Source organism: Nanorana parkeri, unplaced genomic scaffold (genome assembly GCF_000935625.1).
Source record: "Nanorana parkeri isolate BGI_ZX_2015 unplaced genomic scaffold, ASM93562v1 scaffold544, whole genome shotgun sequence".
In the NCBI taxonomy this organism is placed as follows: Eukaryota; Metazoa; Chordata; class Amphibia; order Anura; family Dicroglossidae; genus Nanorana; species Nanorana parkeri.
The window spans coordinates 1,018,832-1,031,705 of NW_017306812.1; the positions used below are offsets into that span (position 1 = coordinate 1,018,832).

The 12,874-nt window shown below is 45.3% G+C and overlaps 1 protein-coding gene and 1 long non-coding RNA gene across 2 annotated transcripts in view; one reads left to right on the forward strand and one right to left on the reverse strand.

The window, feature by feature from the left end:
* Positions 1-1,620: 1,620 nt before the first annotated feature.
* Positions 1,621-12,874, reverse strand: part of LOC108791323 — a 21,281-nt gene continuing 10,027 nt past the window's right edge. Inside the window, exons 2-3 of the long non-coding RNA XR_001941498.1 lie at positions 7,435-7,441; positions 1,621-1,632 (exon numbers count right to left, since the gene is read on the reverse strand). This is a non-coding gene — a long non-coding RNA (uncharacterized LOC108791323). The remainder of the gene's footprint in view (positions 1,633-7,434; positions 7,442-12,874) is intronic.
* Positions 2,797-3,705, forward strand: MYADML2 (myeloid associated differentiation marker like 2). Its single transcript, XM_018561780.1, has one exon. The coding sequence runs from the start codon at positions 2,797-2,799 to the stop codon at positions 3,703-3,705; it is 909 nt and encodes a 302-aa protein (XP_018417282.1).

A 12,874-nucleotide genomic window follows, 5' to 3' on the forward strand; every position in this document is an offset into this window, starting at 1 on the left:
TGCTGACAGACATGAGAAAGGTGGTGCCTGTCAGCATTTTTTGTTTTGTTTGTTTCTGCACAATGAGCCATGCACACGCAGCTCTGTGCACAGTCTTGGCAGAATTCCTCGCCGAGACAAAGTAACTCCTGTACGCATGTGCGGGAGTTCTCATTTGGCCCCTGGCCAATCAAGCAGCCAAAGACATCAAACCGAGAAGACTAGGACGGAGATGAAAGTGTCGGCGTGGGAGGAGAACTCTGACGTCACAGCGCTAGAGTAGGTCGCATTGGCAGGTAAGCCTGCCATAATGTGCGGTGCATACTGGCACAATGTGGCTAAAAGCTCCGGGGGAGCGTTTTTATACACTTCCGATTTAAGGGCCCATTCAGACTACTGTGTTGCGGTAACGCATGTTACTACAGGGCATCGCTCAATGGTCATTCATTGTGAACCGTGCAGTAGTGGCCAACACCTGCGTTGTTGCTGTGGCAAGAAAAAAAAAAAAGTCACTTGGCCATCATGTTTTTTACGTGTGGGAGGAAACCCATGAAAGGACAGGGAGAAAATGCAGACTCCATGCAGATAAGAGTTCTGACTGAGATTTGAACTGGGGACCCCCCAGTGCTGCTAACCACTGAGCCACCATGCAATACATGCCTACATATTTATTACAGGTGTCTATGCATCACCATCAATTTACACAGTGCTTTACATACGGTACAATCACATGGGTCGCTGCCATAAAGCAGCTTACAATCTAAGGTCCCTATCTCACATACTAGGGCCAATTTAGACGGGAGCCAATGAACCTTCCTGTTGATGTATAGACACTTTGATACAAAGTGGCTCCAGGATTAGGAAGTTCATGCCATTCCTTTATATCTAAAACGCACTTTGGAGTAGAAAGAGAGCACACCTCCCCTTTCTTCCTTCTGATGTCTTCTTTTTTCCTTTCTCTATCCTCTGGATCTCCAATGCCGTTTGGAGTATATTAGATTTTTGTTCAGAATCCCTCGTTTATACAATTTTTATATATTATATATGCACGATTTTATTTATATTCTTAGTAGACGTGGTTTTATAAGGATTTTTTGTACACTGGTTTGTAGCCTCGGCTGTTTAAACAAGTGATTAGCACCACTGAATGCCAGACGTTATTAATTCACTCGTTCAAACCACACTTTATATATTTTTACGCATTCATCCTTTTACAGTATAACTCTCTTTATACGACAACACACATATATATACATCTATCCAATTTTTTACACTCAGGATCACTCATTACTTATTTAAATCACACATTGCATTCAAACATATAACTGACACAAGGTTCTGACCACTGGCACCGTATTAAGTTATTACGTGTATTAAGTTTACTAAGTTGACGATGTTTGAGAACTTCACATGTTACACATTTTTAGATAATAAGTGAACCACACACAACCAAGCGCAGCACATCGGCCCACATTTAACCTTCCAGCATGTCTTTGGGGTATGGGAGGAAACCGAAGTACCTGGACGACGCCCCTGCAAGAACAGGGAGAACATGCAAACTGAAGTGTCTTCACCGGGATTCGAACCGGGGACCCCCAGTGCTGAAAGTGTTAATGGCTAAGCCACTGTGCTGCCATGTAATACATACCGTACCTATATAGAAAACATTTCACATATCAGTACTCCACCTGCGATTCAGAAAAGGATGCCCTCCCAAAAAAAAAATATATATATATATATAGTGCAATATATAGTGCAATATAAATGGGTAAGCCGTATTAGTCCAGGAGACAAGATGTCAAAAAAGACAAAAATGCAGTGTGTAATGTGTAATATATATATATATATACAAATACAATTAGGGCTGTTACTGATTAAAATTTTCGTGTTCGATTAATCGAAAAAAAATGTAATCGATTAATTATAATGCACATATAGATCCAACTACATTGGCCTATACACATACAGCACAGCAATGAAGTAATAAAATGAACTAGGATCACACTAATCCAGCACGTTATTATTCTCACGTGCCCCACTCAATATGGCCGCCGCATGAGTGGGGCAATTAAGAATAATAACGTGCTGGATTAGTGTGATCCTAGTTCATTTTATTACTTCATTGCTGTGCTGTATGTGTATAGGCCAATGCCTTGGCTGGCGCTCGTGCAGAAAGTTTCTTGGTCAAACTCACCGGCCGTTAGCCGATGAAGTCACTTGGGGAAGGAGGGAGGAGTCCGGTGACGGCGATGTCCGTGACGTCACCGGATCTCCGATGGGACTCCCGGAAGCCGAGTATTTAAAAATAAAATACTACCGAGTATTTAAAAATAAAAAACAAAAAGATTACCGATTAATCGAGAAATGAATCGTTAATTTGCACAGCCCTAATAATATAAATATATATATGTTTACATTTCTCCGGTCCAAAATTCCTGAAATTCTCTTCCACCCAAAATTATCCAGAGCCGTGCCATCTCTGATGTGACGCTTGTTTTGGATTCTGCCCCCTGGTAATCCTCTGTGTTCTAGTTTGTGACAGTCTGAGATCATTATCCCACTTGAAGTATTTGAGAGCTGTGACAGGTGGACTTTATGGAATGTGCTTGTCTGTAAGGGAAACCATCTCAACCTCTCGAAGGGCCTGTTCTGAACTTCGTCCAACACTATAAATACTGCCTCCTATTTATACACAGAATATGCTCGGAGGATCTCTGCGCTGTCATACAGTCATTCTGGAGGTGACCAGCACAGTGACGGACACGGACTGGTAGAGGAGCCCGGAGACCAGGAACCTCATCAGTTCTGCAGCCAAAGATGGACCATTCAGGAGGACCTTATCTGAATGTCCAGGCCGTGTGGTCCAAAGTAGGGATGGTCCGCTTGCTCCAGCTGTTGCTCGGATGCACCACCTTCAGCCTGGTCCTCCACCGTGCTGGGTTCAGCGCAGCCTATGGAACCTTCTGTGTCTTCGTGTGGTGCTTCTGTTTTGCGGTCACCACCCTCATCGTCATCTGCGACTTCACCCGGCTGCAGTCCTGCCTCCGCAACCTCTCCTGGGGGAACTTCACCGCTGCCTTTGCCATGCTGGCTTCCCTCATGACCCTCACGGCCTGCGTCATCTACCCGCTCTACTTCGTCACTTTGAACTGTTCGTCCGCTGAATGCGTCACCAGGAACCACCGGCTGGGGGTCAGCATCTGCGCTGGGTTTTTGTTCCTGGTCTACGCCACAGAAGTGTTCTTGACCCGCGCCAAGCCCGGCATGCCCTGCAGCTACATGGCGACGGCGGCGGGGCTCCTAAAGGTGGTCCAGGCCTTCGTGGCTTGCGTGATATTCGGAGCTCTGGCCACGGAAAGCCAGTACAAGAGGTACGTGGCCACTCAGTGGTGCGTGGCCGTGTATAGTTTTTGCTTTGTGTTGACCGTGGTGGTGATCGTCCTCAACATCACCGGACGGGCGGCGACGCTGCGCTGCCCCTTTGAACGCTTCGTGGTGATCTATACGGTGATTGCGATACTGATGTACATGAGCGCTTCTGTTATATGGCCCGTTTTCTGCTTCGACACAAAATACGGGTCGCCGACCAGACCACAGCGATGTTACTGGGGAAGGTGCCCATGGGACAGCCAACTGGTGGTCACCATTTTCACCCACATCAACCTGGCGTTGTACATAGCGGACTTGGTGTACACGCAAAGACTGAGATTTGTGGCTCAGCGCTAAGGTCAGGGTGCGGCATGTACAGAGGACTTGGGGACCACAGGAGATACTTATTTAAAGGTTGTGCAATCATTCGGATTTATTAGACTTGGTGATGTTATTATTACTTTTATCTGCTTTATTATCTGTTATTCTGTTGTTGACTTTGACTTGAGAATGTAAAGATAGAAATAAAAAGGATTATTTTTTTCTATAATTTGCTACTTCCTGGGTGAGAGGATACATTTGGCACAGCTGGGCTATTTTCAGCTGCCCATTTCTGAAGCTGGCTTTAGCTGACCTGTATAGATTAAAGGGTTTCATTTATAAAAGTTTTACCAGGGTTTACTTAGCACTGGCACCCATAGGAAATTCCTATAACTTTTATAAATTAACCCCAAAATTTATGAACTGTATGTATAGTCAAATGTTTCTTTATGTTTGGGATAGAGTAAGGAGTGGTTGGAACTTCTTGTGGTTCATTTTTTCCCCATCTGTTTGTCATTGAGGGGGATTTCCTTTCACTTACAGTCCTGTACCCAGATAGCAAGCAATTGAGCTGCAAGTTTGAAAATGACTTGCCAAATTATTGCTAGACTTGCCAAGCTTCACATATTTGTTGCACAGTTACAGCAAGTCTGCATTGCAAGTCTCCAGATCAACGTGCTTTGTAAATAGGGTTGCCACCTTTTCTTCAAGTGAAACCCAAACACTTTAGTGCTACATGCAGCAATGTTCAGGTGGCTGTGCTGACTCTAAAGTGGGCTGTGCGGACTCTAAGGTGGGCTGTGCGGACTCTAAGGTGGGCTATGCGGGCTCTCAGGTGGACTATGCGGGTTCTCAGGTGGGCTATGCAAGCTCTCAGGTGGACTATGCGGGCTCTCAGGTGGCTTTGTAGTGTCTCAGGTGGGCTATGTAGGCTCTCAGGTGGACGATGCGGGCTCTCAGGTGGCTGTGTAGGGTCTCAGGTGGGCTATGCAGGCTTTCAGGAGTGCTGTGTGGGCTTTGCGGTGTCTCACCAGGGGTCCAGGGGTGGGCAGCATGGTGTCAGGAACACAGAGATATTTACAGGCACCTGCGTCTTACAGGAAGGCTGCCAAGGTCCGCAGCAAGCATAGGACCTCAGGTAGCCGCATCTGGCAAAAAATGTAAAGTTCCGGCACTTAGTGTCTTGTGTCCGGGTGTCAGCTGGCCTGAAACCTGGACACAGGACTCAAAAACTGGGCTGTCCAGGTGGCAAACCTATTTGCAAAAGTGCTGTACACTTGCAGAGCTCTTGCTAAGACCTGCAGGACTCTTGCTGTAGACTTGCCGAGCAAATTTGCTACAAATTCAAAAAGTGTCAACTAGAACTTGTGCTGCGAATGTTCTGCAACTTGCCAGGAATGTGTGCAGCAAGTTAGAAATAATTACAATTTAGCCTTGCCACAAGTTTGTGGCAAGTTAATCCTTCCTCTCTGGGTAGACGCAACAAGAAGTGATAGGAAATCAGTATAAAGCAAGGGGAATTTCAGTTGTCACCAGAAAAGGCATCCCCACTGGAAGATTTTTTCTCCTTTCCTGTTCTAGTGACAACTATAAGGTCTTGGATTTCTCATGATGAGGTCAGAGTGCCTTTGAGCAGCAGAACACCAAAGAAAAGGGACAATGAGGGACCGGTCACAGGAGGAGAAGAGAGGAGGTATAAGGAAAGAAAGCTGCTTTTTACTGCTACCCTAGACAAAAATTGAGCATTTAACCCTTGCAGTTTGGAGGCGGCACACTGCAAAGGCAGTATTGAATTTTCCCCGGAGCTCAGCTTTAATCTAGCTTTAATTTAACACTAAAGCTGAAGGAGGAAGGAACAAATAGGGGCATATTTCTAAAGCCGTGAATGAGACTTTCACCAAACATTCACTGAACGGTGAATCAATAACTGTCATTTACAACATATGCAAGGTTCACCTGCAGTGAATGTCTGGTGAAACTGTCTTTAAATATGTCCCTTAAAGTGGATTTTTTGTTTTTATTTTTGGAAAGAGTAGCGAGGGATCAGAAAAGGGTAGGCAACCCCGGCAGCTGTTGATGAACTACAAGTCCCATAAGGCCTTGCAAGACTCTGGCAGGCACCAGAATAACTCCCAGATGCGGAGGCATGATTGGATTTGTATTTTTACCACAGCTGGAGTGCTGAGGTTGTACACACTGGGGAGATTCACCCTTTGTCCTGGTGACCTCTGTCATGGGGCAGAGAATGAGAGGAACCCCAACCTTTAAGAGTTGTTACCAGGGCAAGAGGTGAGGGAAAATCCTCCAATGGTAACAACTGTTCTAGTGACAACGTTTTTGGGAATTCTGTTCAGTTTAGAGTGATTGCCTTATTTCCTGTTGTGTCGCCAAGACAGGAAGTGAAGCGAATCTCTCCAGGGGGACACAGGCAGCAAATAAATTGATAGGGGTTTCACTCCATCTACATTATCTAATACTCTAGTATATTTCAAAAGGATTTGATGGGCCAGTTGTCCTCCCATAGGGATGTACAGCCGGCTGCACGCAATTACATGCCGCACTTGTCCCTCCCTGGAGCAGGACTCTGCATGGGTGTGCATGCCGTACGGATGTGCACCCCTGTGAATAAGCCCTAAACAGCCAATCGTCCAAGTGCTATTCAACAACATTTACCAGCCAGCTTCTGCCTGCATTTGCTCTATGTATAATGCAAATAGGTAAAAGGGCAAAGCTCGCCAAATCACATGTTGGCCAATCACATATCCACCAGATTCCTGAAATATAATACATCGCATTCCATGGTTTTGCATAATAAAGCAAGACTCCTCTGCACACTGTTGTCACCCAGCAGATGCCAGCCACACACTAAAAATGGAGCATTTTAGCGTACGGTTGCTGTGAATGAGCTCCTGAATGTCAAATACCTGCCGGGCATCAGCCTTGCCTCGGAGTTTAAACATAAGGGCCACCTAAGTACATATCATCCTCTCTTACAGGGAGACTTCATTTTATTATTATTATTCAGGCTTTATATAGCGCCAGGGTCATTCTAAGCTACTTCTGGGTTCTGTGTGTCTGTGGGCGTTTGTCACCGTCATCAAAACCTGTAAAAAGTTCAACAGTTTCAAAGTGACAAACAACAAATATCTGAGCACGGCAAAACTAAAAAGAACTGATTTTAGGAAGATGAAAGTGGCGAAGCAAAGTCATCAGTTTTATCTTCTACACAGCTGCCTGTGAGAAATGCTAAAATGACTAATACTGCAGATATGGTGGTCAAAGGTCAGTATCAAATTATCTGTATTGTAAAACAGTTTCCATCATGAAAAAAAGTCTTCATCAGTTTTTATCAGTCAGACCGCACTGAGCCTCGCGTATTAAAGATATGCTGAGTTAAAGTGTTATTACTGCCTATAGCAGCCAAACAAACAGACAGCGACTTGTCCTCGTGTATTACCGTTTATTAATCAATGAACATACAAGCTGACATAAAATACTACTCGCATGGTAATCACTGAATGAATGGTACATGGCAGACGCCACACAAAGCTGCTTTGCTAGCTGACGTGTTTCGGGGAATATACCCCCTTCCCCAGAGATTGCCTATAGCAGTCAACCAGAACTCCTATATTCTTATAGACTCCTATAGATTCCTATATTCCTCTAGACCCGCTCCTATACTCCTATAGGCTCCTAAAACCTCTATAGACTCCAGCTCTACTCCTATAGACTACTATATTCTTATAGATTCTTATTCCTATAGACTCCAATACTCCTATAGATTCCTATATTCCTTTAGACTCACTCCTATAGGCTCCTATACTTCTATACAGGTGAAACTCGAATAATTAGAATATCGTGCAAAGTTCATTTATTTCACTAATGCAACTAAAAGGTGAAACTAATATATGAGATAGACTCATTACATGCAAAGCAAGATAATTCAAGCCGTGATTTGTCATAATTGTGATGATTATGGCTTACAGCTCATGAAAACCCCAAGAACCCCAAATCCACAACCTCAAAAAAGTAGATTATTACATGCAATCAATAAAACAAGGATTGTACATAGAACAATATCGGACCTCTGAAAAGTACAAGCATGCATATGTACTTGGTTTGGGCCCCTTTTGCAGCACTTACTGCAATTACTTTTGCTTTATTCGAGTTTCACCTGTAGACTCCAGCTCTACTCCTATAGATTCCTACATTCCTCTAAACTCCATTATTCTTATAGGCTCCTATACTTCTATAGACTCCAGCTCTACTCCTATAGACTTCTATACTCTTATAGATTCCTATAATCCTAAAGACTCCAGACTCCTACCGGTATATATTCCTATACTCCTATAGACTCCAGACTCCTATGCTCCAGTAGACTTCTACACTCTTATAGATTCCTATACTCCTAAAGACTCCAGACTCCTAAAGACTCCAGACTCCTATAGATTCCTATATACCTATAGCCTCCTATACTCCTATAGACTCCAGCTCATATACTCCTATAGATTCCTATACTCCTAAAGACTCCAGACTCCTATACTCCTGTAGATTCCTATACACCTATAGCCACCTATACTTCTATTGACTTCAGCTTCTATACTCCTATAGGCTCCTATACTTCTAAAGACTCCAGCGTTACTCCTATAGTCTCCAGACTCCAAACTCCTATAGACTTTTATACTCTTATAGATTTCTATAGACTCCAGACCCCTATACTTCTATAGACTCCAGTGTTAATCTTTTGGTCTCCAGACTCCTATAGACTTCTTTACTCTTATAGATTCCTATACTCCTATAGACTCCTATACTTCTATAGACTCCAGCATTACTCCTATAGTCTCCAGACTCATATATTCCAATAGACTTCTATACTCTTATAGATTCCTATACTCCTATAGACTCCAGACTCCTATACTCCTGTAGATTCCTATACCCCTATAGACTCCCAGCTCCTATACTCCCTTTAGACTCCAGCTCCTATAGGCTCCTATACCTCTCTACACTCCAGCTTTACTCCTATAGACTGCAGCACATATACTCCTATACACTGCTATTTATACACTGTACTATAAGGTGAACCCAAAAGACCCAGGCCCTTGGACACCAAATAAAAGGGAAAGCCAATTGCTTGATTGAATCCTGACACACTTGCACTGTATACACACCCAGTATGTTATTCTTGAAGTAAAATCCCAGCTCCTTTGTTTTGTCTCTGGTACCTTTGGGCCTAGCCTTGCTCATTAAAATTGTCCTGCTGCTGGCCATTTTTCCACTGTGACATCTGCCCACCTGCACCATGGAAATGAATGAAGCTAATCCAGGAAGGATGGGAACCCTTCAGAAGAGGATGGACGCTCGCCTCCGTTCAGGCCTTCTCTACCTCCCAATAGTTGCCATGCTGCTGCAGCCGCAGATCCTGATGCTATGGTAGAAATGGTGAAGTGGGGGCTGAGGATGTGAAAAGGGGAACTCTGATGTAAAAGAGGGGGGACTCGGATAAGAAAGGGGGGCTCTGATGTGAAGGGTGGACTATGATGTGAAAGGGGGGCAGGGGGGTGGAGTTCTAATGTGAAATTAGTGGCTTCTAATGTAAAGGGGATTCCTGATGTGAAGGGAGGCATCTGATGTTATGGAGCTCATTATTTGATAGAGGGGGGATCCTGAGTAATGAGGGACTCTGATATAAAATAGGGGGGCTTTAATGTGACAAAGGCTAACAATGTGAAATGGGGACTCTGAAGTAAAGGGGGCTCCTGATGTGAAAGAGGAGGCTTAATAAAAAGTGGGCTCCTAATGTAAGGTAGGCTTCTCATGTGAAGGGGGCTCCTGATGTGAAAGGGGGTCCCTGGTGTGAAAGGGGGGCTTCTGATGTGAAGGGGGCTTCTGATGTGAAAGAGGGGCTCCTCGTGTGAACGGGGAATTCTGATGTGAAAGGGGTTTCTGATGTGAAAATGGTGCTTCTAAAGTGAAGGGGGGACTTCTGATGTGAAAGAGGGGCTCCTTATGTGAAGGTGGGACTTCTGATGTGAAAGGGACTTCTGATGTGAAAGGGGGCTTCTGATGTGAAAGGGGGGCTTCTGATGTGAAGGGGGGCTTCTGATGTGGAGGGGGGACTCTGATGTGAAAGGGGGACTATGAGGTGAATGGGGCCCCTGATGTGAAAGGGGAGATTCTGAGTTGAAGGGGTAACCCCTCTTTTTTGTGTATTTGCATGGGGTTCCACCTTAAAATCAAACCAGATCCCTATCTAGGATAAGTATCTGGTATGGATTTTAAAGGAGCCACACATCTTTTTTTTTTTTGTTTAGACTGGGGTGCCTCGAGATTTTGTATTCTTTTAGGGCCCATTCACACCAGACACAGTACGTTTCGGCCGGAACGCACTGGACCGTATTGCGGTCGGCTCACTTTGTTGTGGGGCGGGCGGTGCATTGAAGTGAATGGCAACGCAGCCACACCCTCTGCCCGCAATGCAATTGGCCTCACAAGAACGCGTGCCTGTGTTCCGGTCCGGTCACAAAAAATGCTGCAAGGCCTTGCTTTCTCGTGCGACCGATCGCATTGCGGCCAGAGGGCGTGGCTACGGTGCCATTGAGTTCAATGGACCGCAACGTCACCTCCCGGCCTACAACAAACTGAGCCGGCTGCAATGCGATCCAGCGCGTCCCGGGCCAGAACGCACTGTGTCTGGTATGAACGGACCTTTAAACGGTTGCGCAACTGAACAACGTTTGACAAACTCTGTTCAAACTAGGACATGGACGACTCCAATGTGCCTGCCACATTCCTTTTCTCTATTTTTACTTATATTTTTATGGTATTAAATACAAATCCTGCTATTTATACCTCCCATAAATAAAACCAAGCCGTCACTCCTGGCAGCTTTGTTTCTGGGAATGGTCCTCGATTACTAACATGAGTGATCCTGAAAAACTAAATATTTTTAAAGAAACATTTGGCCCGTCTCTGGAATTCTGAAAGGTATTTGGTAAATATCTATTCTTGGGCCCTTCGAAAGCTTTTGTCGGCCCCCAGTGATTGGTATGCACTGGCCTGTCTAGGCTGGAGGGCCATGTACACATCATACAGTAGAAGAAGCCATGTGCCTGCAGCTGACTCCAGCAGAGGGGAAGACTCCCAGGAATGAATGGAATGGGCAAGTGTACGTCGAGGAATCTTTGTCTTTTTGCATACCAGGAATTAGACAGTTTGTGTTTTCATCTGATCATATGTAATCACACTGAAATCAAAATTGCCGATATACTAACAGATAAACGGGCCATATACCAGGAGGATTTCATTCGCACTTCCATTCGAAATTTAAAAAAATTGCTCATCAGGACATTTGATGATGTCATCATTCTGTCGACTAATTTAATTCCAAAGCCCTTAAAATTTCGACCAGACCTCCTTTTGAATGGAATCCCAGATGTAATAAACGGGCTTAAAGGAGAACTATGGGGTTAAGGCTTTTCCTCATAGTTCTCCTTAGGGTAACGGGAGGACACAAACTAGCGTCCTCCCGTCACCCTAGGCTCAGTATACTGCGAGCTGTAGCTCGCGGTATACTGAAACGCCGCAGTATACCGCGAGTATATGCTGCTCGCGGTATACTGAGACGCCGCAGCTGAAGCGGATCCCGACAATTGTGCCGAGATCCGCCCAGCTGCATGACTGAGAGCTGGCTCTGCCTATCTAAAGGCAGAGCCAGCTGTACCCGCCCCCTCCCCCAGTCCCTCCCCTGTCACGGCAGAGAGCCGTGACAGGATCGAGAGGTGAGTGATGTGTTCGCTCACCTCCCGATCTACTGAGCAGACCTGTGACAGTCTCATTGTCACAGGTCGGCTAGAACTATGAGGTGAGTGAAAAGCACTCAACTCATAGTTCTCCTTTAATTTGTGCCTAAGGGCTTGTTCACACGTTTTTCTGGTCCAGATCCGGAGCAGATCTGCAGACGCGGTGCTATGCGTGCAGTGCGTTTTTGACGTGTTCCAGTAAAATAAAAAATTGAGTGAAGCTGTCAGTATGTAAGCTGCAGTGCGGTGTGTTTTCGTTGCATTTTTGACGCGTTCGTGCGTTTCCGGGCCATATCCGGACCAGACAAAATGTGCCATGCAGTATTTTCTCTGTCCAGAACGGACTGCGCACGTGAGAACTGTAGCCCATAAAACACATAGGGAGACATTGGGATGCATTTTGGGTGCAGGAGCGCACGGATCTGGTCCGAAAACAATCCAGACGTCGTGTGAACAAGCACTAAAACACAATGGGGGTATTTATCAAAGCTGGCGCAGACAAAATCTGGAGCCGATTTGCACTGCAGCCAATCAGCTTCTCTCTTTCATTGCTGTAGCGCTGTATGTCATACACAACTGGCTTTATATTACCAAATATCGCTTTCCCTTTTATTTCATCTTTAGTTGCATCTCCGTGCTGCTGATCTCCTGATCTTTTAGTCACTTTCTGTCTACATGCACTCACTCCTGTGCAGGGGCGTCCCGTGGCCGGTTGTCACCCGGTGTCGTCATCGCGGGTGATGGATGCCGGCAGAGAGGAGGGGACGTTCACCCGGGGGATGAAGTATGCCGCCGGGTGTCCCCCTCTCTCCTGTCGGGCTCTCGGTCCATGACCGAGTGCCCGACTTTTTAGAGGGGGTGACACCAAAATGACTGTCAGTCATTTTGGTGTCAACCCTGCAATGGTGTCACCCGGGTGCGCCTTGTGACGCCACTGCTCCTGCGTTGGCTTCATATCATTGCTCTGGACTGGCTTCCTGATCACAACAGTGGCTTCGCAATTTGTGTCTGCACGGCTGCTTATTATTATTAGTATACAGGATTTGTCACCCTATAACAGGAAGTGACTGAACATGGCCTTTCATGGTGGGATCACCAGGGATATGTTCGATAAGTGCAAAAAAAAAATACCCGCTGATCCTGCCAGAAATCCAGTGAGCTGATAACTTCCTGTTCACTTTGCAGCGGTTAACTGGACAAAACTATAGAACTCATCCACTCTATGTTATAGAGATGATGAGTGGTGTTTTGTAGTCATAACACACTAATGCTCAGGGTTACAACAGTTCTCCTCCAAAACTAATGCAACCTACATATCTAAGGACTGTCAGCTGCGATATATACAGTATGATGTACAGTATATATATATGTTCCATTTTGTGGGGTTTATACAATTTAAAATGCAG